General features: G+C 51.4%; 1 protein-coding gene and 1 pseudogene across 8 annotated transcripts in view; both read left to right on the top strand.

Annotated features, from left to right (window-relative positions):
• LOC108542325 (uncharacterized) overlaps positions 1-24,314 on the top strand; it is a 36,126-nt gene extending 11,812 nt beyond the window's left edge. For 5 of the 7 annotated variants that reach the window (XR_001889238.1, XM_017892287.1, XM_017892286.1 and 2 more), the window contains 2 exons: positions 8,326-8,401; positions 23,980-24,314. Coding sequence is in view for 4 of the 7 variants with exons in the window: in XM_017892287.1 (XP_017747776.1) it covers positions 8,326-8,401; positions 23,980-24,067 (164 nt within the window). In the remaining 3 variants the exon portion in view is untranslated. The remainder of the gene's footprint in view (positions 1-8,325; positions 8,402-23,979) is intronic. The other 2 variants (XR_001889240.1, XR_001889239.1) reach the window with 2 other exon arrangements.
• LOC108542324 (uncharacterized) lies at positions 16,899-23,973 on the top strand (annotated as a pseudogene). The gene has a single exon (XR_001889237.1). The product of XR_001889237.1 is annotated as an uncharacterized LOC108542324 (transcript).
• Positions 24,315-24,859: the final 545 nt, after the last annotated feature.

Raw genomic sequence — 24,859 nt, 5'->3', positions numbered from 1 at the left:
CCCCACTGCCACCCCCACCCCCGGAGTATCTCTGGTTTCCAGCGCAGCCTCCGTAATGCTCTTTAATCAAACAGAGGATTTGGAGACAGCTCTTCTGCAGCCCTGCCCTTCTCCCCTGAAATTGAAATGGGATGGGGATATTATTTTTAAACAAAATGTGGCAGCGTAGGCAGAGGGGGCAGAGGCGCTCTAACCTGGGCTGTTGCCTTTGTCTGCTTGTTTCTGCTCTCTGGAGAGCCCCACAGCCTGGAGAGACGGGGGGAGTGTGTGCCCAGGGCTAAACCCAGGGAGGGGGCCCAGGAAGGCTCTGCCCTGTGACATTTACTCCAAGGCTAGCATTTGCTGAGCCACCTGCAAACACAGTGATGTGGAGAAGAGGCCTGGGAGGGGAGGTTTGCACAGGGGCAGGATGCTGGGGTCCTGGGGGTGGGGATCGTGTCCCAAGCTTACTAGAATGCATTTGAGTAGCTGGTCTGAGCCAGATGCCATCAGCTCCTGGACTGGTTTCTCAGGGACATCTCAGGACTTTCCCAAGGTGGACTAAGCCCAGGGGCAAAGTCAAAGTGAAGGCCAGGGGCACACAGGCGAGGCCCGGACAGGATCAAGCTTCGGCAGCCCCTGGCTCTTGGGTTGAAATGGAACCCTCTTTGCACTAGTTCTATTTCAGGTGCTCATGAGTATTTCAGTCTCAGGCAAACACGTATTTGGGGGGTTTTGTGTGTCAATAGGTAGAAAATAGGTAAAAATATACCATGTTCTCAATTCAAGAAGTGGAAACGTGACTTACTACGTCAGCCTTGCTGATGATCTTCTCGGGAACTGTTGAAAGGCCATTATTATTATTTTATTTTTTTTTGAGGCGGAGTCTCGCTCTGTCGCCCAGGCTGGAGTGCAGTGGCGCGATCTGGGCTCACTGCAAGCTCTGCCTCCCGGGTTCACGCCATTCTCCTGCCTCAGCCTCCCGAGTAGCTGGGACTACAGGCACCAGCCACCTCGCCCGGCTAGTTTTTTTTTTTTTTTTTTTTTTGGAGGGGCGGGGTTTCCCTGTGTTTGCCAGGATGGTCTCGATCTCCTGACCTCGTGATCCGCCTGTCTTGGCCTCCCAAAGTGCTGGGATTACAGGCTTGAGCCACTGCGCCCGGCCTGAAAGGCCATTATTAAGTGCTGAAAGACATGATCATTTTCAGGAAAATTCTATTTTGATGGATTGGCCAATGCCTGAGCCATAGTGAGGAGAGATGAGACCCTGTCTGACCAGGCAGTGAGCCATAGAGGACCCTGTCACCTCGGTGGAGGGCGGTGAGGGGTCTCTGGCCATTTGTCATCGTGCTAAGTGGTTCCTGGGTCTGCCTCTAGTAGGACTCTCCGGGTGCAAGTGTCAGGGTAAAGATGGTGGTCTGGTCTGGAAACTGGCTCTCCTCTCGCACCTGCTCACTCTGGGTGGCTGGGAAAGGAAACCAAGAGGGCAGCTCAGGCCTGAGCTTGTAGAAAGGAAGAAAATGGCCCCTCATTTGCCCACTCGCCCCCACATCCTCTCACCTGCGAGTTGCTCATTGCTGCTTTCAGGGCCCCTGACCTCATGCCTCCTGAGTTGTGATGCAAACCCCAAATGTATTTCCAAGTACATTTCTCCAAATAATGTCAAAACCTGGCAAGACTTAAGGGCAACAGGATGCATGTGTTTCTTATTCTGTCATTTACATGAAATAAATTAAATGTGTTTTTTATGAGCAATCTGACTTCCAGAAAGAATGGAAAGGAATATCTACCCATCTTTAATGAGCTTGCTAATGAATTATTCCTTGCAAAGAGGAAGGGAGCTTTCCACAGAAGGGGGTGTGGAGGGAGACAGATTCAGGTCCCAGGGGGTTAAAGGGCAGTGGACAATGTGGAAGCCAGCATTGTGAGCTGCGGCCGGAAAGCCCTGGGTTGCGGGAGCGGCTTCTTTTTAGGAGACTGGAATTAATGAGTTGTGAATTGTCCCCTAGGACTGGTTCCCCCTCCCAGCTGTTTCTCTGAGCCCTGTCCCCTCTTCCAAAGGAGGAATAAGGAAGTCTAGCCTGGTCTCCCATCCCCGATTTGAGCGGATGGAAAAGTCTAGAAAAGAGGTGTACCTTTCGAAACGAGGCCTCTCAAGTGTGGGGTTCCTGGTCTGGAAAGGAGAAGGATGAGTCTGCGGTAGGAGACGGTCTTGTATGGAGCCCATTCAGAAAGCGCGGTCCCACACCTGGGCTGCCCACAGGTTCTTGGGGAAGTCTAAGGAAAGAGGAGCCACAGAACAGGCTTGCCTCCTTGGCATGGATTGGGTCAGTGTTTCAGAGCCAGGAAAGGTGGGAGTGCAGAGGGCCCCTCGGGGCTGGTGAGGAGCATGCGGCCCCTCCCCTCCCACCTTCCCTCCTAGGAGCCCTGCAGGCACCGCAGCAGGACGGCACATTGCCAGAACAGGGGTCCCAGCTCCAGCCAGATCCAGTGGACATGGAGAGACCCCTTATCTGTGCCAAGACGAGCTCTGCGGTGCCTGAGAGGCCCATAGATCTGGAATTCCTAGGGCCTTCTGGGTTTGAGTCAGGTCCTGAGGCCAGGGCCTGGGCCCCAATCCTCACCCTGGAAAACTGTGGTCACTTTACTCAGGACAAACTGTGATGAGGACTTGGGACATATCTGTCTGTCCTCTCAGCTCCTGTCACCCCCGAGCCCTTGGCGATCGTGGGCGGCCCGTGTACAGAGCAGGTGCTGGGTCGCTGGGGCCACCGTGGGCCTCCCGACATGAGGGCCTGTGTGTGAGAGAGGAGTTCATTAAGGGACAGGATGGTGGTGGAGGGTGTAGCCATGACTTTCTTAATTGCTCTCCAATTTCTTTGAGCTTAAAAATAAATCCAGATGGAGAGTTCTTAAGTCCCCTACCCTGGGAGAAAGGAAGGCTGCCCACCACCTTCGGCTTGCCTCTACTCTGAGCAGTGAATAGGGTCTTTGGCAGGGGCTTAAGGAGGAGACTCTTAGCCTGGGAGCTCCCAGGGCCGTTTCAGATGGAAACAAAGGCTCGGGCCGAGAGGAATGTGGGGGAGCCCCCCGTGGGGAACAGCCACCTGGGGATCATTGGGAGGGCTGAGCGTAGATGAGTTTTCCCAGGTCCTGTGAATGCGCCTTTTCAATGGAAGGTGCCTTTTCTTCAGATGAAAAGAAGAAAACGTCAATTACCTTCCCCTGAAACGGAGTATGTGTGTGTTCCCTCCCAGGGATTGCGTGGGGCCCCTTGCCCTTGTGTGTGTGTCAGGAGCTCCAAGGCTGCACAATGACGCACTTAACCAGCCACCGGGTTCGCGCGACCCTGGGATGCTCACGCTCTCAGATTCTAGGGATTGATTTTGAAAGTTTCTTAGCAAAGGGGAATCAGAGTGGTTGTGCCTGTAAACAAAAATTTGATCAACTGGGGCCTGATGCCCGACATATAGTCAAAGAGACAGAATGGGGCTGCGGGGAGAGAGGTCCGGGATGGAAAGTTGGGGAAGGAGGACAGTCAGGGGCCAAAGGTTGACCACATGTCTGCTCCAGCCTCCTCGCTCACAGCTGGGCTGTTCCTTCTGCCACTCCAGCCCTTACTCTGGGCCCTCCTGGGAGTGGACACAGAGTGATTCTGTACTCAGGAAGTTGGGGGTAGGGGGCTCAGAAATCCACAGGGCTGCTGTTTCATGGTTAGGGAGGAGAGGAGGGGGTCATCATGGCCCGCAGGGTTGGTGGGCAGCTGTGAGAGAGGGGACCCTTTGGGTTAGAGCATAACTGTTTGCACCCCCACTGCCCCAGACTGCTGTAAGGGTGGGGCCGCTGCAGAGGCACCAGGGGCAAAGTCCCTGCCATGACAGGAGTGGGACCCAGTCTCGGTCTTGGCTGGTCACTGACTTTGCTGCTGCTGGCTTCCGAGCCTCATTTGTTAAACTGGGTACCAGCCTGTCAGTTCTCCATATTCTCCAAGTCAGAAGGAGCCTGGGAGGTCAGTGCTGGAAAGCAAGGCCCCTGTTTCACCAGAGTGGGTCTCCACTCACCTCTTGGCTGGTCACACTGTCGCTACTCGGGACTTGCCAGGTGGACAGAGGAGAGAGTTCTCAGCTCTCTCCCGCAACTCGGGAGCAGTCTTCCAGACACCTGGTTACAGTGTGTGCTCAGCCCTGACTGTGGGTGTGACCTTGGCCTCTGTCTCCAGTCCCCTAGGCCTCAGTTTTCCCATCTACAAAATGGGCGAGTACAGACCCGTGGTTGTCCAAGTGGCCTTGGCGCTCCGGCAGTCTCGGGGTTTCTTTGGGCCTCCCTGGAGGTCATTTGTGGTTTGTTTGCTGGGTCTTTGGAGTTGTTGGGATTTTGGGGGTCACTGGTCCACTGCCCCCTCTGCTTTAGAGATGGGGAAACCAGAGATCCCAGAGGCCCGGAGCCTTGCCCAAGGTTGCACAGTGAGCTGGCAGCAGGCCCTGGAGGTGAAACTCCTGCCAGTTGCCAGCTCCTGCGTGACCTGTGTGGTCAGGGGGTCACAGTCACCGGTCATTAGTGTGAGTCAGAGCCTGAAAAAGGTTCCCAGGGGCTGCCGCAGTAGCTGGGGTGCAGGGGTCCTGTTTTATGGGGTATTATTCCAAACAGGAAGGCTACTGGGCTGGTCTGGAACACCTTTTTGGTCTGTAGAGTGACTCTTGTGTAATGAGACTTGTGGCTTCAGAACCAGGAAATGTTCGTCCCCTCCCCCCCCCCGTCGCCCGTGGCTCACTTTGTGCCTTTTGGGTCCTGAGACCCTCGCCAACGCCTCTGTTGGCACTATGGCCCAGTCAACTGAGAACTTCCTGAAAAAGCCAACAGGATGACAACTTCTGGAAAAGTGATCATCACCCGCCTGCACTGGCTGCCCATCTTAGACTCAGCTTTGCAAACATTTCCAGCTATCTCTTTGTGCTGCAGTGTGTGGTAATGAACAGCTCACAAAACCTCGGGTCGGGCCTGCACCTGGTTATTACCATGGTGGGCTGCAGCTTTTGTTTTGTGACCTTGGTTGCTACAATACCTGCGAGCTGAAATGAGGAATCGAAAAATTGCCAGCTTCAATTAGACGGGCAGACTGCTTTCCCAAGGCTGCCTCCGCCACTCCATCCATTAACGGTAAACAGGCACCAAAGAGGCCCTAATTCTCTCTAATTGCCCACTCGTGAAGCAAAGAGGTGAAATTCCAGGAAGAGGCATATGTAAACATCCTCTGTAACCTGACCAAGTAAAATTAGAGGGCTGATGGGGGCCTGCGAGAGAGAGAGGGGACACGATTTCAAAAGATGTCCCAATTACCTCTCCTGTTTTCATAAATGGGTCCGTCATGTCCGGGGCCCCAGCCTCACAGAGGCACAGGAAATTAGCTCTGCGAAGAGCTTGCATTTGTCCAGGGAAGTTGTAAGGGGTGGTATTTACTCAACAGGTAGGAATGATGAGATCTGAGGCAAGACTGATTATTTGGTAATGACAGGCTCTATTTCTTGAGATCAACATTTTAATAAAAATCATCCTTTTAGGTCTTTTTCTGTTTGAAACAGCCATAAGTTATTTATACCAAAGACATGCCAGATCAATTAGGTGCTGTTTGCCTCCAGAAAAGAGTAACTTCTAAAATCCTAAGATGCAGAACTGGGGTTTTCTAATCCCATTAAGCTGTGGAGGATGGTTTTGGAGTGTTCACCAACGCTTTCTGCGTGGGTCATGAGCTCACTGCACGCACTTATGAGGTCTTTGATCAAATGCTTGTGGCAATTACTCCTCTGGACTCTATAAGGAGGCCTCGTGTTTTTCTTTGGTTCCAGACAGTGACTCATCTCTGCAGCTTTTCTGACATTTGTTAAGATTCTAGCCCAGCACTGCGTTATTAACACATCACGGCAAGCCCAGAGCTGGCACACGCAGCTTTTAAACCAAGGCACGAATTTGCCGGGACTTCACTGTAGCAGAGCAGCCCGGGGTCTGCACACAGAGTTAATTAAGGACAGTCAGGGACTCTGAGGGTTCATGGGGTCCCTGGAGCAGAAGCAGGAAAAAACCCAGATGCTCCTTCCTGCTTCTGATTTCCCCGCTCCTATTAAAAACACAAAAAAGAACAAAGCAAAAACAGCAACAGCAAAACAAAGCCCTCGGCTCTGATTCCTGCGGGAAATGGCAGTGCCTTTGGTCTCGCTGTGTGTTCTTGGCCTGAGTCTCGTTGCCACCTTAAGGCGTGGTGATGGTGAGAGGCCACCCCAGCCACGCGCAGTCTCGGAGGGAGGGTGGGAAACGGTCTCGAGTGCTGGTCAGTAGATAATGGGTGGTCTGGCAGCCTTTAGGTAACCGAAGCCTGCCCCTCAGTCACCCATGCACTGATCACTGCTTCCCTAACACTTACTTTAAGACTTCTTGTTTCTTGGTTATCAAATTAACCAGTTACGGCAAAACAGGGTTTATGAAGGGCCGGGCCAGGGAAGTAGAGTTTAGGAGGACTTGGAGGCAAGAAGTGTCCCCTGTGCCCTGGCTGGGTCTTGGACATCCTGGCTGGAGACATGGCTGACTGGGAATAGAGAGGCAGAGGCAACAGGGGTGGCCCAGATGGCAGGGGTGGCTTGGAAAGATCCCTGAGAGGCCTGGGGACAGGTGGTCTTGGGAGTCCCTGAAGACCTGCAGGGGGGCAGGCAGCTGGAGTCAGGTATCTCCCGAAACCTTTTTTTTTTTCTTTGAGACAGAGTCGTGCTCTGTCATCTAGGCTGGAGGGTGGTGGCGCGATCTTGCCTCACTGTAACCTCCGCCTCCCGCGTTCAAGCGATTCTCCTGTCTCAGCCTCCCGAGTAGCTGAGACTACAGGCGCGCACCACTACGCCCAGCTAGTTTTTAGTAGAGATGGGGTTTCACCATGTTGGTCAGGCTGATCTCGAACTCCTGACTTCAGGTGATCCACCCGCCTCGGCCTCCCAAAGCACTGGGATGACAGACATGAGCCACCCCCCTGGGGCCGGGACCTACGGTCTGTGGTTTCTGCCTTCCCCAGTTTCCCCACATCCCTCTCATGGCCTTTCTGTTTCCTGGGTGGCTTTGTGGTGGCGTCCCATGGTTTCCCCCTGGCTTCCTATCTCCACCTGTGCCTAACCCAGGAAACAGTCCCTATAGAGGGTGTTTTCAAACAGACCTTGGCCCTGTCCTCCTCCTGGCTCAACCCCTGGCTGCCCCATCACCCAGCTTGCCACGCTGGTGGGATCTCAGCCGTCTCAGGCTACCTTTCTATGACACCTCCTCACCTTAAGTAGACTCTGAACAGATTTTAAGAGCTATTCATTCAACACATTTTTTAAATGAATAAACTGCTTTCTTTTTTCTGTGTGGTTTTCAGTTTACAGAAACACTGGTGGGAAAGTACAGAGAATTCGCAGACCCTGTCCCCACCATCTCCCCTCTCACTCACGCGTTGCCTCCGTGTGGTGTGGTCTGTTTGTTCCAATCGATGGAATAACTCTGATACGTGATGAACTAAAGGCCTTGGTTCATATCATTAGGGCTCACTCTGGCGCACATCCTGTGGGTCTTGACAAATGTGTCATGATACGTGTCTGACATTGCTGAAGTCAGCTTTTCGTAAAGCTTCAAGGCTTGGGAGTATTCTGAGCCACGTTTGGCCCAGCCTGCTGCCCGATTAAAAAAGAAAAAGCAAAACAAACAAACAAAAAAACAGGTTAAAACGTGAGGCAAGTCTTGACACCGAAGACTCAGTGTGCCCGGCCATGGTGCTTCCCAGTGCCTACCGCAATGTGAACAAAATCGCTGCAGTGGAGTTGTCTGTCCAGGCGTACGATGTGTGTGCCATGGTTTTGGGAAACCCTGCCCGTTAATAGCCCTGCAGCCCTCTGTGGGCTGCCCTCCTGGCTATACCCCGCTTCTCTGGTCTCCTCCAGGGCCTGGCATCCTGCTAACCAACCTGGGCACCCTGCTTCTTCCAGAGCACAGGTTCATGCCCTGTCTTCAGGGCCTGGGTCACTCCCCTTTCTCATCTATGCAGTGCCCTAAGCCTTTGGGTCCCACAGAGCACGACTTAGGTCCATGGACGGCACCAACCCAAGTCTGTTCCATATTTCCACTCCTGACCCTTCTGCTCCATAGGCAGCTGGTGGGTGAGGGGAGTGAGGAGAGAAATGCATGGCTTCTCCAATTCCACACTTGCTGGAGGTTGGGGAGTCCCTGCTCCAGGCCACCCCTGCCCCTGCACCCCGAGCTGTTGTCCTTATCCACCCTCCTCCTCCTCGCCAGCCTGAGTGAGGTTCCACTCTGTGACCTAATGCCTTCTCCTTACAGCCGAAGCCATCACCTGGATTCCTACGTGGGAAGGGACCTCGGACGTGGGACCCCAGCCCCCCTCCAGCTCGAAATCGTAAGTGGCTGGAGTGTAAAGAGCACACACATGTGGCCTTGCTGCTGAGGGTGGGGCCTGCCTCCTGGAGCACACTGCCAGGCGGACCGCGTGGAGGGTCTGGCGGGCACTGGTGGGGGGGGTCTGTGCACGGGGAGTTGGGTGCCCATCGAGTCAAGCCAAGTGCAGACCTGGGGGCTCCTGTTTTCTAAGACGGGAACCCCCAGCCTCCTTGTGTTGTCTCTGTGGCAAAGGAATTCTATAGGCGGCTTCAAATGTCGGACCCCAAAAGAATTTCTTTTTCACTCTTCTAAATGAATGGCTCTTTCATTATTGAGTCTCCCTTTGGCTCTTGTGCCGCAGGGCAGACTAGGATGGAAGTGCCCTGTGAGCTGGGGGGCCTTCAAAGGGCCAAGGAGAAAACGCAGGCCGAGGGACCAGCCTTCCAAATGGGCTTCGAGCTCCAATGACCTCCGCTCACCCCCTCGAAATGTCTGGAAAACATAATGGGCAGATTTTCTGTCTTCAAAGTTTCCGGCTAAACCTCTTCAAGTTCTTTATTGTTTGGGACTGAGACACTCAGCCATGGTAATGGGTAGTTTCTTTTGTATTTGCCTTGAAAGGCCAAAATATTTTTATATTGCCACAGACAAAGCCACCTATTTAAAAATGAACTCCATGTCCGTCGTTTCCCACCAGGAGACTATGTACCATGTGTGTGTCTCTATGTATTCTGGGGTCTTGAAACAGGTTTCTCATGGGGATGGTCATTCACCACGATCCAGAGGGGCAGAACAGGAGGTGCTTGCCCTGCCCAGGGGGCCTGGGGAACGTGGGCCCTCATCTCAGATCTGCCCCCAGTACGTCTAGGATGTGAGCCCCAGAAGGGTCTGGGAGTAACCTTTACATTCACTGTGTCTCTGCTCTGCATCCGCCATTCGTATGTGTTTCCGGACTGTGGGCTGTGTGTACCTTGGTGGGTGACTAAGTGAGAAGAAGCAGGGATGCCAAAGATACTGTGAATGTTCTGGGTTTCTTGTTGGTGCCGAGAGGTTGTTTCACTGGTATCTGTTGCATTATATAGTAAATGGCTGGAGGATGAATGAGTGAAGCAAGAGAGAAGAATAAACAAGTAAACAGGTGAAGAAGTCAGCAAGCCAGGATGAGAGTGTGTGGACACAAGACCGTGGTTCATCCGCTTTGACGCCCAGGCAATCAATATATACATAGGAAAAACCCGTTGAATCACTAAGTAATAGGGCAACACACAAAGCAGTATCAGGTGATCACAGACTAAGGGATATGTGTCATTCAAATATATGCCTCTGACATTTGACAATGAAAAAGAACCTAAATAAAAGAAAGAATGGATGCACGAGTAGTGAAGTACAGAATGAGACATAGATTTTGAGGCCTGTCAAAATGAAAGGATGCAAGTTAGGGAACAAGTGATCAAAAGGGAGAAGGGAAGGATTTTTTTTAAAAAACCAAAACAACAAATAGATAGAAAGTTAAAAAAAAAAAAAACTAGAGGATGAGTAACTCTATAATGAGGACCATGTCAGACTATTGTAAGCTATACGTTAGGACTAATACAAATAGTATATGCTCCTGGCATAGAAAAATAAAGAAACCACAGAGAAAGAGTTCAAAGAATAGCAAAGAAAGAAAGAGGATCCAGTGGGTGAAATATGAGAGTGTGCTTTTACCAAAAGTTATCTAAGCCTGAGCACTTGAAGTCTGCACAGAAATAAATCAATGACAAAAGAAAGAAAAAAGCCAAAAAGTCTATATTGCATGTGTGGATGAATGAATGAGCAGTGAGAATGCAGTGCCAGGCGACACGGTGTCGTGAGGGGTTTTGAGTCATCCAGTCCTGGGCACTGAGGTCTGTTAGATGAAAGGATATGAGAAAGATAATGTGGATAAATAAAGAAATAGGAAAAAATGTAACAAATGTTAAGTACAGAAATACATTAATGGGTGATAAATAAAGATGTAAAAGAAGGCAATGTGATAGGTGGTGGCAAAAGATCATCACAAATTAAGGGCTATGGCTGGTCCACTTCTAGAAAACCACAGGCTATCCATTAAATAATAAACATCTAAGTGAACAAGTCAGTGAGTATCTAAACAGATAAGGATGAGGTGAATGAGAAGACGTGGCCCCATGGGTCCTCCTGATGAGGGTGTTGGGGTCCCCCCTGGGCACCCCAGCTGCATGAGAATGAGGGACAGGAGGTATGGAAAGCNGAAATACATTAATGGGTGATAAATAAAGATGTAAAAGAAGGCAATGTGATAGGTGGTGGCAAAAGATCATCACAAATTAAGGGCTATGGCTGGTCCACTTCTAGAAAACCACAGGCTATCCATTAAATAATAAACATCTAAGTGAACAAGTCAGTGAGTATCTAAACAGATAAGGATGAGGTGAATGAGAAGACGTGGCCCCATGGGTCCTCCTGATGAGGGTGTTGGGGTCCCCCCTGGGCACCCCAGCTGCATGAGAATGAGGGACAGGAGGTATGGAAAGCTGTGACAGAAGAGAGAAAGGAACAGTAAAAAGAAATAACAGCCAAACAGATACATGGGTAAATCCACGAGAAAAGTTAGGCTAGGACTTGTCATAAGGGCACCTGATTCTACTAATAGAGGAATAAATGTCAAACAGAAAGAGAGAAAGCAGGAAAGAAGGATGCTATGAATGCAGGAAGGAAGGAATGAGTGAGACATGGAACCGCACGGCCAAGGATGGGCGTTTGCGGGTGGCTTTATGATGTGTACAGCCACTCCATGGCACTGAGCTCCGAAGACAGAGTGCAAGAGAGAACGAGTGAGAGAGTGAGAGAGAGAGAAACAATAAAAAACGGGAAGAAATGTGAAAAGGGAGAAAGGAAGAGAGGTAATATATTAAGAAATAAATACATGCATGCAGATTTAAGACAGAGCCATGCTAGAACAGGAATGAAAGGCTGTGTGAACCAAGCAGGCCACTTAATTGGCATTGGTGCTGCTGGTGTGGTCTGCCACCTACTCAGCTAAGGGACGGCTCAAAGCATACACATGGGAGGGAGGAGTGGGGCCACAGACAGAGGGCCCATTAGTTGCAGATTATGATGTATCCAGTTAGATGCACCTGCTGTCTAGAAGTGTAAAAATAAGTATTTACATAGAAAGAAAGACTGAATGGATGCATGGCGAATGCATGAATGAATGAATGACAGAAGATTCGCACTGACCGATGAGGAGGGCGTTGTAGACAAGGGTGAGGGTCATTGATCCTGGGTGCAGCTCTCCAAAAGAATGACAGAAAGAAAGAGGGAGTGGTGGAAAGAAACAATACGGTGGGAAAAGATGAAAATGGAATAAAAGGAAGTGAAAGAGATAATAAGTAGATCGAACAAGCTGATCAAAGGGGGCTGGTTTAGCACAAGCCATCCGCATTAATTCAAATCTGTGGCTCTGAAGTTTGTTTTCAAAATGACCACAAGTGAAAGACTGAATGAAAGAATAGATGCATGCATTCCATAGGAACGCAAGAAAAGGAGCGGGGAATGGAAAAATTGGAAGAATGAGAGAGGGAGAGATGTAAGAAAAGAAAATACTGAAGTAGGCCTATGAACGAAAAGGCACTTCCTGGACAAGCACTGAAATATAATGAGACAATTTTATCCATTAAATATAATAAATAGTAAACATTGAGGTTAATCAATCAAAGCACAAACACCTGAATAGAGGAGTGACTGTCTGAATGAATGAGAATGGATGATTTCCCTATCCTCTGCACTCAAGACCCAAAAGAAAGAAAAGAGAAACCAAGAGAGGAGAGAATATGGAAATGTATGACAGGATGTGTATAAGCAATACCAACATATTGAATGAATAAATAAAGACATAAATATGTGGGAGAGCGGACCGTGCAAGGACAAAAACAGGAGAGAAGGCAGCAAGAATTATGACTAATTCAAAACTGGGTTCCTAAGATAGTTAAATAAATCCTGCACCAAATCCCCAGGGAGAGGAATTAACGAACAAAAGACAGCCCCACGCGGACCGGTGTGCAGAAGGCTCCGGGAACCGCAGATTATAGTTAATCCAATTCTGTGCACCTGAGGTCCATAAATAAAAGAACAAATATTGAAATGAAAGAATGACAGAAAGAATGAACGGACACATGAACGACTGAATTAGAAATGGAAATGCCTGGCACAGCCAGGAAGGAGCTGCCCATGGGGTTCTCATTCATCTCACTCCGGGCACCTGGGGTCCATAAGCATGAAAAGAGGCAAGAAGAGAAGTGTCAGGGAGTCACAGATAGAGAGAAGGAAAGGCAAAAATGAAACTAAATGGAAGCGAAAGGGAAAATAAAGAAAAACCAATAAAAAAGAGAACGAATATGTGGGTGTATCTGTAAGAGCAGGATCTGTTAGGATTAGTCATAAGGCTGTCGGTAATCCTGAAGATGGATGAGATAATCCAGGCCCACGTTCCCGGGGGAGGGAAACTGGAGAAAATATAAAAAGAAGTGAAAAGGAAAAGGAAAGGTAATAAACAAACAACCAAAATGATAAATGGATAGTTAAGGGAGGTTGTCTGAACAGGGATTATAATTAGTTTACATACGTACTCCTTAAATAGATAAATACATTATACCTTTCAAAGAATAAATGAAAAATAGAGAGACATACCTGGCTCCAAAACACTGTACTGTAATAAAATAGATGCAATTGAGGTTCATAAATAAAAGAATAAATACTTAAACGTAGAAGGTGACTAAATGCGGGGAAGAAAGATTGCAAATAAATACATGGGCCAAAGATGTTTGTTTTGCCCGTGGGGTTTTAATTAACACAATTAATAAGGAAAACAAATACCCAAAATAAGAAAGGCGGACAAATGAGTGAGTGGATGACAGAGTGAATGGTGCTTGATGAAGGAGCAGTAGTGCTTCAGAGACCAGCCTGAAGGTGATGATCGGGAGCCCTGATTCATTTGATTCTGTGCTCCTGACTTTATAAGAACCAGAGGATGGCTGGGAATGGTGGCTCATGCCTGTAATCCCAGCACTCTGGGAGGCCGAGGTGGGCGGATCATGAGGTCAGGAGTTTGAGACCAGCCAGTTTGAGATCAGCCTGGTCAACGTGGTGAAATTCTGTCTCTACTAAAAAAACACAAAAATTACAGGCGTGGTGGCACGCGCCTGTAATCCCAGCTACTCGGGAGGCTGAGGGAGGAGAATTGCTTGAACCCGGGAGGTGGAGGTTGTGGTGAGCCAAGATTGCACCACTGCACTCCAGCCTGGGCTACAGAGCAAGACTCTCTCAGATTTTAAAAAAAGAGAAGAAGAAGAAAGAACCAGAGAAATATAAGGAAGGGTGAGAGAAAGAAAGAAAGATACAATTTGGGAGGCAATGAATAAAGAATAAAACAACAGTCAATAAATAGGACTTGTGAATGGAAGCCTTTAGGCCAAAGGTTATGATTAATTTCAAACTATGTTACTGACGTCCATAAACAAAGGACTCAGGTCTAAATGAATGAATGAATGACTAGAAGAAAGGGTGGTAGGAAGGTAGGAAGAAAGGAAGGAGGGAAAAAGGGAAGAGAGGAAGGAACATTCTTTCCAGTTCTGTGTTCTAGACAGTGGAATGAAGTGGTCCCCAGGGAGGGTGGCTGTTGGCATGTCATGTGCTTGTCACATGCACTTGCCCTGGCTCAGGAAGACCCTGGTCTTGGGGTGCTGTTGCCCTATCTTGGCTGTGTGGGACATTTCACTGCATCGGTCTCTTCCTCAGTTTCCCCATCTGTAAACTGCGAGTGGCACCAGCTGCCTACTTGGGTTGACCTTACGTGTCCCTGTTGACGGTACCACATCTATGGCCTGGATAGGCAGGAAGGGCTTGGACCCTGGGCCCCGCATGAAGGTTGCACGAACAAGTGGTGTGAAGCCTGGTGGGTAGCTTGGCCCTTCCCTGGGCATGGGTCACCTGTGCAGGAGGTTTTGCCCGCCAGGGGGCAGCAGAGGGTAAGGGAGCAATAGGCCCTGGATGGAGCATGGGCCCCGCCTGCTGTATGCCACCCTGGGTGTGGCGCCTACATCCAGGGGCTGGTGCAGGGAAAGGCCAGAAGGTGGCCAGGGGCACCTGAGAAGGGGGGACCCAGAAGCCCCGGGACCCAGGAGCCCTGGGCAAGCCACCAGAAACCTTGTTCTTGCAACTCTCTGCAGAGTGCTCAGGCCACCCTCTGGCCTGGTCTTCCATGGGGCAGGACATCCAAGCTTCTCAACTCAGGGTTCCCTGGGCAGCAGGTGCACCTCAGCACCCCTGGGGTTGCAGAAGTGGTCTGGGGACCCTGGCTCCCTTGACATGCCATCCCTAGAGCCTGCTTCAAGGCCTCTCTGTCTTCTCAGCTGTTTCACAATGTGTTTTGTAACTTGGTGGGATCGCGTTTCACTGTGTTGAGGTTGTCTCTTCTCTGACTCACCCTCCGGGGGACTGCAGGGGCAAATCTGGAGAGTTGCTCATGCTGAAAGTCGTCCCCCAGGGCCTCCCAGGTTCTGTTGAGTCTCTTTTCTCTGTAGTGGAGGAAATGTGCGTAGTTCTGTGTTGTGTGCATGTGTTTGTCTGTAAAAGCAAGGACCAAAGTCTCCCTTGTTGACCTCTCAATTCCTATTTGGGACATTTAAAAACACTGGATTCTTAACAAGTGCCTGGAGCAGTAGGAGCACAGCTTGGATGGACTCAGGACGATGGCAGGGAGCACGTGGGAGGCAGGGGAGTGGGGTGGGGCCAGGTGGTCTGGAGCGGTGGGGGTGGTGTCATGTTCAGTGTGACTCTGTAGACACTGGGTGGGATGGGGGGTGTGGGTGCAGGCATGGATGGGGCTGTTGCTCTAGCGTGATGCTTGAGGTCTGAGCTGATGGCGGCAAAGTGGGGTGCTCAGGAATCAAAGCTATGGGGTTATAGACAGGATATGAAGGAGGGAGGAAGCAAGAAGAAGGGGGTGGTTCTCACGCTTCTATCTCCGGCCGAGTGGATGGCAACAGCATTTAGAAGGCGGAGGACATGGAATTCATGTGTCAGGAGCCACCTTCTGAGCCTCCAGTACCACGTGTCAGGGCCACATGAGCTGGGCCTCGTGGGCCTGATGTGGTGCTGGGGCCTCAGGGGTCTGCTCTTCTCCTCTTTCAGAATCTGGGGCTCCAGGCTCTGCCTTGGCTGGACTGAGGTCTGGGGGTGCACTTATTATCCCTGGGGACGCCTGCTGAAGCTTCTCCTTGACAAGCCAAGTGTCGCTGTTGGATGAGGATGGGGCGGGAGGGGCTCAGGGCAGAAGAAGACCAGGAGGGTCTTTCAGAAGAACTCATGTACGGCTGTTAAAAAAAAGTCAGCAGAGGCTCAGGAAGACTTACAGTGTGCAGAAGGCGGGGAAGAGAGGGCCCATTGCATGCACCAAGAGAAACTGGAAGGAACAGGTGACTTTGGCTGCTAGGAGAGCCTTATCCCAACATCTAGGGGCTGCCCTGATGGCTCACAGTGGGTCGAACTGAGCCAATGGGAGAAGCTCTGGGGGTGGGTGGTACCCTGGAGGGTAGGTGGGTTTGGGTTGCATGAATTCTCTGTGTCCTTTTGGAAATGCGGAGACCATGAGGGGGCATCAGGGCTCTTAGGGTCTTTGACCCATAAGAGTTTTGCATCTGGAATTGAAAGGGTCTTTAGTTCTGGGATGCTGAGATTCGGGATAGGGTTCCTAATGGCACAAAAGCCAGGGATAAAATGTCTTTCACGTGCTCCCCACCCGGTTCTTTCTGAACCAGACCCACAAGGTCCGAGTTGTGATCCTAGTGCTCCTGTCTGGTCAGGGCCTATCTTTATGTGTTCGTTCAACTTTTAAAAATGAGAACAAATTCTGTCTCTTGACATTGTCGTTTGCATGCACCCCACACACAAATCCTTTCCTGGTGACACCAGGAGCCACAACTCTCCTCGGCCTCCTCCTGTGACTCCCAACTCCCTCCTTGGGAAGCTTGGCCTCAGGGCCTCTGGGACAGACAGGCCACGAGTCCCCCTGCGTCCCGTTGTGTTCCTAATGTAAATGGTGTGGATGACATTTGACCTAGAGCAGTGGGAAACGCATCCACCACTCAACATTCTGACATGTCACCCATTTTACATTCTTACGGGCATATTTTTTTAAAAAAAGAGTGTCTATTTTTTTTTTTTTTTTTGAGACGGAGTCTCGCTCTTTTGCCCAGGCTGGAGTGCAGTGGCCAGATCTCAGCTCGCTGCAAGTTCCGCCTCCCGGGTTTACGCCATTCTCCTGCCTCAGCCTCCCGAGTAGCTGGGACTACAGGTGCCCGCCACCTTGCCCGGCTAGTTTTTTGTATTTTTTAGTAGAGACGGGGTTTCACCATGTTAGCCAGGATGGTCTCGATCTCCTGACCTCGTGATCCACCCATCTCGGCCTCCCAAAGTGCTGGGATTACAGGCTTGAGCCACCGCACCCGGCCAAGAGTGTCTATTTTTTAATGAGCAGCCCTTCTTTAAAAAAACCTAATTGCCATTAATCACCACATACACTTTTTTTTTTTTTGCATCCTGCCCCTTCTGTTTAATATTCTGTCATCAACATTTTCCCTTGTTCCATTCATCTTCATAACCTCACTGGCTGCGTTGTGCCTTGTTGAGTGGCTATGGCGTCATTCACAGAACCTTTCGGTTATTCTTATGTATAACCACCTTTTAAAAATATTATGAATAATGCCACAACTAACTGCTTAGAACACCCTTTTTTTCATTCTTAAGAATTATGTTCTTCCACCCAGAAATTATCATTGCTTCATTACAGATCAGTTTCCCCTGCTAGACTGTGAGCCCCATATGGGCAAGGAGCTTATTGAATTGGCCTTTGTATCTCTGATGCCCAACATGTTGTAGACTCTAAGTAAATGATGGAAGAGTGGATGGAAGAATGGAGGAAGGAGCGAGTGAGTGAGTGTTCGGCTGATGGATGAGAGGGGGAAGGATGGGTGAATACATGGATTGGTGAGTGAATAAATGAATGAATTTCCTTTGGTTAAGTCCCTTGAAAGAAAGGCTATGCATCTTTGTATGGATATTGATTAATTTTAGAAGGCTTACAGCATTTTACAATGTTCAGTAATGTATGACTATTTAATTAAGATCTGGCTAGTTTGTCTCTGTTCTAAAGTACTTTGCATTACTTTAACTTGCATTGCTTTAATTACTAATGACGGGCGAACACTTTCACCTATGTTTGTCAACAAATTGTATTTTCTCTTCTGTGAACTGTTTGTCCAAGCCCCTTGGGTCATGGCTTTCGGAAGAGACTGGTCCCAGGTGTTCTTGGGATGTAGGGAGCCCTTACCTCACTGGAGACATTCAAGGAACCAGCTAGGTAGCCCTCAGGGAAGATAGTGTTTAGGAGATTCCCATGGTGTGGGGTTGGCCTAGGTGGCCTTTCAGGTTCTTTACAGATCAGTTTCCCCTGCTAGACTGTGAGCCCCATGTGGGGCTTTGCTTATTAGGATTTGCTTGTCCCTGGGAAGTGGGTGATGGGGACAAGGATACCTTCCATTGGCAGGTGGAGACACTGCAGGCTGGACCTCCTGGGGGTACTCGTGAACTCTGATCTTGCCCTCCATAAAACCGCTGTGGGACAGGAATAGCTCTCTGAACCTCCAAGGTCCAGACAGCCACATCCTAGCACCCTGTACGATCAGTTGGTGGCCTTCCCACCAGCCCAGTCTTTGGGGTTTAACTGATGAATGGAACATTTTGGATCAGGACTGATGGGAGAATCCCCTTTTATTTTTCTTCACCTGGGGCAATTACATTCCAAGGAGCAGAATAAAGGGCATGTTCTGCCCAAAGCATCAGGGCTTACAGGTCAGTCACAGCCCTTTGGGGAGGGCACATCACCCAAGGAGGGCTCGCCCTTCTTTCCAGAGCATCCTCCACTCTCAGCAGAGCTGCTTTTGCCCACCCATCCCTCTACTATAGCACTGAGCACTGTTTGCCTGTGTCAGAATCACTCACCCACATGTTTAGCTTGGTATCCAAGCTTGGGAGGCCGACGATGACTTTCAATATGAATTGCTCCATCTACCCATCCATGCACCCGGCCTACTTATCTTGACCCCGTGCTTTTGGCTTTTTCTTCTCCTGAAAGCAAACCCTTTCACTTTGGGTGGGCTGTGTAGTGCCATGGGCTGTGGTTATGAAGCAAACACCTTTTCTTGTAGCTCCTCCTCTGGGGTTACTGCTCTGAGCACATCCCAGCTGGATCTCCTCTGCCACTGTCACCCACGGCTTCTTCCCCATGGTGCTTTCCATGTGTCACACACCACGACTATGACCCAGGGTCGGGGTCCTAGAGTAGCCCTGGGCCAAGCCCTCCACCCATGAGCAGGGAGGTCCTGCCCAGGCCTCGCCTTGCCTGGCACATGGTCCCTGCCATGAGCTTTGCGTTCAGCCTTTCAGCTTCCTCCACCAGACGGCAGTGGTTGTAACTCATCCATTCATTCCTTCATTCCTTCCTTCATTCACTCACAGCCAATAAACATTAAAAAAAAATTAGCCAGTGCTATACTAGAGCTGGCTCCCAAGGACACACTGCCACATTGCCTTTTGAAAGGAAACAATGAACATTTTGGTAAAGGGGCCGTGCTTGTGTGTCGGTGACAAGGTGAGATCCCTGAGTCAGCTCAGGCTTGTAGATTCGAGTTCTGTTGCAAGTTTCAGTGCCCCTCTGACTTTGTCCCCTGTACAACTAGGTTGATTAAGAATCAGCCAACTGTGTTCCCTGGGTGCTCAGAAATCACAGCCCATATATCCTCGAGAGGCCAAAATGAGAGCCAGGGGTTCCGAGATGAGCGGCTGCTTCTGGCTGTGAGCAGGCTTTCAAGTCATTAGAACACTCTGGCCTTTCCTGGAGGTGATCTTGGAGCCATTCCTGCCCCTTTCAAGAGGAGTTAATGCCCAGCTCTATTTAGAGAAAATTGGGGGAGATGATTGCTCATGTGGGTGATAAGAATCACCTCCCATGCAGGGGTCTGCATAGGACACTCCATTGGCAAACCTGGGTGTCCAAGGCACGTGGCATTTTGCAAACTCTGGGCACAGCTCCGAGGTGTCCTGCAGGTCCCAGACCAGGTGAGAACCCCCTGAGTTCCTGCTGCCTGGGTAGGGGGTGAGGCATAGGTCTTGGGGATTCGACCTGGAATTCTGAATGTTATTCATTGCATTGGAGAGGAAGGAGAGTAGGCAAAGCCAAGACCCTGGAGCTGGACAAACTTGTGTGGTTTAAAGTCACTATGAGAGCTGGAGTTGAGGCTGCATTCTGGGGAGGACTGCGGCACCTACCTCGCAGGGCTGTTGTGAGGAGCAATGTAACCGTCATTTTGAACTGTGATTCTGGAAGGGCGGTGTGCGTGTCCCCGGGGGTGTGCCAGGGGAGTGAGGATAAAAGGCCAGGGAGACAGCCTGTCTCAGGCAGCTGAGTGGGAGTGTTTATCTCTAAACATGGAGGGGTGTATGGTGGGACAGGAGGAATTTTGGCAGGAACTTTCATGCTAGGGGTTTGGGGGACTCTTTGGGCAATGCCCCTGGACCCCCCGGGGGTACGGTTCACGCTCACCTCTGAGAGGCTGGAAACGCCTGGCTGTGCTTTCTGAATGCTGTGTGCTTCCTGCCTCTGTGCCTGGCCTGTGGGCAGCACCTACTTCAAAAGGCCCCTCTGGGTGGTGTCCTTTTCCCCAAAATATTAGGCACCAGCCATCAAAGACACTGCCTTGTCCCTTCCTCCACCCCTGCCCCAACTGACAACGTCTGGGCTCGAGTGCCAGCAGGCTGGGTGCCCAACACAGTGCCTGGCGAGTGGTAGCGCTTGCCTTTCTTTTCTGTTGGATGAATGGATAGCTAATGAAATTGTAACCAATGACAAGCCTTGATGTTTATAACCTTTACTAAGAGATGATTATTTTGCTCTTCATGAACCTGTTAACAACTGCCATATTGTATCTTACGGACGTTTGTATGCCATGTTTGAAGAGCAGGAGCCTTGTTTCGGCATCATGTGATGGAACTTGAGCTGTCTGATGAGAATCTGTGTTTTGTGTTAGAAAGAGCCTGGGCCTTAGGATCTGGCAGACCCAGGGGCCACTTCATTAACCCTTTGCCTCTTTGACCCTTGGTCTCCTTTTCTCTAAGCCATAGGTCACCAGAAAGCCTACCTCACAGGGCTGTTGTGAGGGCCGAGGGTGGGTGCGCTGTAACAGTGCTGTGCAGATGCTGGCTTTCCCTGGGAATGGACATATGGTGGGGTTTGTCTTGAAAGCATGAGTGATGGCTTTACTAGTCCTAAGTGAATAAAAAGTCAGCCCTGACCTTACGCTGGGATTGCATTTCCCACAGTCAGTGGCATGTGCAAACCACTGGCGGAGCAGCCTGCAGGTGCTTAGCTATGTGGGCCCAGAGTAAATATTTGTTTGATTGATAAGTGATGGCTTTTTCCTTCCTCAGAGGTTACCCCGACCCCCGTTCCACCATGGGCTGCTGCCTCTCCCCAGCAGGTTGTAGCTGACAGGGCCGTTGTGCTTTGGGGTTTGCTGTACCTGTCGGTGCCATGAGGGGACGGTCTGTCTGCTTGGAGGGGCTTCTGCAAACATTCATGTATGCCCCTGGTTTTGTTTGTTAGGGAGGAGGAGTGGGGGTGACCAGGAGAGAGGATGAGGAAGGGGTTCTGGGTGGCATCCTTGGGGTACTAACCCTCCCTTCACCCTGTGCTCTGAATTTCCTCACGGCCCTTTTCCTTCCCTGGCAGAAGGTGCAGAAGGTAGGCTTTGCCACCTTCCCTGGGTCTGGCACCAAGCTTGGGGGTCTTGTACACTTTCCCTTCTCTAACTGGGATGTGGGCCCATTTCCTAGATGAGCTTGCTGAGACTCAGGACAGCTGGTATCAGAGCCAGGACTTCCCAGTCTTGCACAAACAACCTGTGCTTTTTTGAGTCCACCAAATAAGGCCTCCTACCTGGTCCGGTTCATCCCTGCCAGCCCCCAGCAAATGCAGCCTGGTGCGTCCCCACCCCTGCCAAGTGCCCAGGAGTGCTCTGGAAGAGGAGTGCAGGGATGAGGAAGGAGGCTGTGCCCTCCAGGGGACTCAGCTGCGTTAGAGGAAGTGCTGCTGCGCTGGCGGGGGTCTCTGGACATCCCAGGCAGGGGTTGTTTCTGATCAGGGGTCTCTTCACCAGACCACCGTATTCCTTTTCCAGCCCTCGTCTCTTGCATGTGGGAGTGCAGTGTTTGGCTCTTACACCCCACATTCCAGCTGGTGGGGGTTTGAGCTGGGTGTTCCTTCTGCTCCCCACTCCCCACTCCCCACTCCTGGTCCCCACCCCATGCAAGGCTCCCTTGCCCCCACTTTTTGTCTCCAGCTTTCACAGCCTTGGTGGGCAGGCACCTGGGCCCCTTGCCGCCCCGGGTCTCATCCACCTGCCTCTTTCTCAGCCTGAGCTTTACTGTGAGATCTGGGAGTCACACCTTGGTCCCTGCCATGCCTGCCCCCAGGAGCCCCCACATGGGTCTCCTGATTCTCCCCTCCCCTGGGCTTTGCTAAGGAGCCCTTGCAGCGTGGCCTTGGTGTCTGCCCCGTGCCCATCCCCTGTTCTTGAGAACCTGGAAGCAGAGGGGGCCCCTCCTATTGCTCCCAAGGGGCTCCACAGTAGGGAGGCCCTCCCAGGAGATTCTGAGTCTTTGTTTAGGTATCTATTCCTGGATGGGGCTTGGGGTCCCCTCAGGCCAGGCCTGTGTGTGACCTAAGGGGGGGGGGGGGGGGTTTAGACACCTAGTGTCCCTTGGAGTTGGGTGGGGCTGGGTCCCGGTCTCCTGAGGGCGGGTGGGGAGACAGGCTCAGGGAGATTTCCGTGAAGCTGCCCTTGAACCCCTGCTCTGAGGCCTGCACTGCCCTGATCCTTTACACCCTGCCTCCTGCACTAGTAGGCACCTAATAGATGCTTGCCACCTGTGGAGGGCGGGGTTTATTTAAATGGCTGGAAAGAGCCGAGTGGGCTGGTTGGCTAGTGTACGTGCGTTTGTTTAAGAGGAAAGGGTGTGTTTCTTGGCAAAGACTCTTTGGAGGAAACTCTGAACTGGGGAAGGGTCTCTACCTGTTCTGGAGCCTCACTGCCCCTCCTGCCAGTCTGGGGACAGGCAGTCACTGGTGGCTTTCCCCCAGTGGAAACACAGTATTTTGGAAATATTTATATCTAGGATAAAACTTCATCTGGACCAACATGTGTTTGTTGGTGTTGTGGCCCAGGTGATTTTGAGAATGTAGAATACATTTGGCAATTTCCGAATGGAGAGATGACCCACTCCTCCGCCCCCCATGCCATCCCTGAGGCTGGAGGCCTCAGAAGCCCCTGCCTTGGGAGGAGCCTGTTCCACCTGAGAAGGCTTTGTCCCCACCATTGGTGATAGTCAGCGTTGACCCGTAAGGCACCTGCCAGGTTTGCGATGCAGCCTTAGGTATCCAGAAAACTGGGGGTTGAGGGGTGGGGGGATCAGACCCCAGAGCTCGATTCCTTTTGTCTGTCTCACCCCCGAAGAATGGTGCATGGGTACCAGGTAGGTTACTCGAACCCCCCTGAGCCTCGATTTTCCCACCTGTTAGAAAGGGGGTAATTCATGACAGTGTCTGCTCAGGAGATGGCTGTGACCCCGAGAATCCTGGCTGCTTGCCTTAGGCTGGCTCATGAGACTCAAGGTCTGGATTCAAGGCCCCCCCCAACCCCTTCTGACTGTGTGGCCTGGGCGAGTTTGCGGATTTTAACCTGGAAAGCGTCACACTTGCCTGGCACGGTTATTGTGGGATTCAATGAGATTGTTTGTGTGAAATAAATGCTTTGTGACCTGGCACACAGGCGCTCTCACCCCGGCTCTCCTGGTGGGCTCGGACCACTGGGTACTGACCGCAGAGGCCCTGTGCTCCCTGGAACTATCTGCACTGGTCCCAGGGACTCTTGGGCAGAGTGGAGGGCAACGGGGGAAGCACCAGCCCGCTCTGGGGAGACAGTGGCAGAGGGAAGGGTTTGCTTTTAAATACAGAGACTCAGCAGGTTCAGATGGGAGATGATCAGAGGGGAAATGTTTACAACCTTCAGGAGGAGGAAGAGTCTGAGTTTTAAGAAAAACACCAAAGCTGGATAGGTTGAGCAGAAGAGCTGGGGATAGCATTTAGAAAGGATGAGAGTCCTGGGTTCTGGGTTATCAAGGTGAGAGAAATCAGGGGTTGCCAGCTGTAAGTGGGCGTCAGGACTAGAGTGATGCTTCCAGAAGTTTCTGCAAGTGGGCAGAGTCCAAGTTACGGCAGGGTACACCGGAAGTTGAGGGACACTAGGTAGACGGGCCGGGCTGGTGGCTGGGTGCTCCTCTCACCCTCCATGCTGCTAGGAGCCCCTGAGCACGGACTTACTCTCCTCTCCCTCCCTCCTGGGGCCTGCCTGTCTCTCTGTGAACTCTTGTCGGCCAGCGAGGCCGGGAGCAGGTGGCCTTCATCTGCAACTGTGTCTCTCTCAGCCTCCACAGCCACGGGGACGCCCTGCACCTATTCCCACGGGACAGGCTGGACCCAGAGACTCTGGACCCGGGGCCTCCCCTTGAGTAGAGACCCGCCCTCTGACTGATGGACGCCGCTGACCTGGGGTCAGACCCGCGGGCTGGACCCCTGCCCACCCCACAGGAACCCCGAGGCCTAGGGGAGCTGTTGAGCCTTCGGTGTCTGCATGTGGGAAGTGGGCTTGTTCACCTACCTCACAGGGCTGTTGTGAGGGGCGCTGTGATACGGTTGCAAAGCACGGGCTTGGCGCACTCCACTGTGCTCTCAATAAATGTGTTTCCTGTCTTAACAAAAACAGTGATGGATGTGCTACTAATATAAGGAGGGGCGAGTGTTGGGCGTCCTGTCTCGCTGGGCAGTGTGATGGGTGGGAGGGCGGGGAACCAGCTTGAACCCCACACAGCTGCCAGCACCCTACCCTGCCCACTGGGCTCTCAAAGGGGAGGGTGGCTGTTGGAGGTCCGGAGGTTGACACGTGCTTGGATGAACTAACGTCTCTCTGGTCCCCTCCTTCTCCTGATCGTGGGATGCCAGGCTTCTTTCCAGAAGGGACTGTACAGGAGGAGGTGGGAGAAGTCTGGTTTTGGCGGTGGAGAGGTGTTCTGAGTTGAGCTCACTGTGTGAGTTCCTGGAGCCCCAGAGAGGAAGCTCCCCTGGGGCTTCGAGTCTTCCTCCTCCTCTTCTCACATTCCCCAGGGCTGGGCGGAGTGGTCATCATGCTTGACCTGATGTTGAGCGATGGCCAAGATGGCCCAGCCAGGCTGGGGCTAAACTCATTCCTCAAAATGGCTCCTGAGCAGGGCTCTGTGTATAGGCTCCTAAGCAGGGCTGCAGAGGTAG

The sequence above is a fragment of the Rhinopithecus bieti genome, unplaced genomic scaffold (assembly GCF_001698545.2).
Source record: "Rhinopithecus bieti isolate Rb0 unplaced genomic scaffold, ASM169854v2 scaffold_20150, whole genome shotgun sequence".
In the NCBI taxonomy this organism is placed as follows: Eukaryota; Metazoa; Chordata; class Mammalia; order Primates; family Cercopithecidae; genus Rhinopithecus; species Rhinopithecus bieti.
The sequence above is the reverse complement of the archived record's forward strand: the minus strand, read 5'-3'. Positions and strand labels throughout refer to the sequence as shown.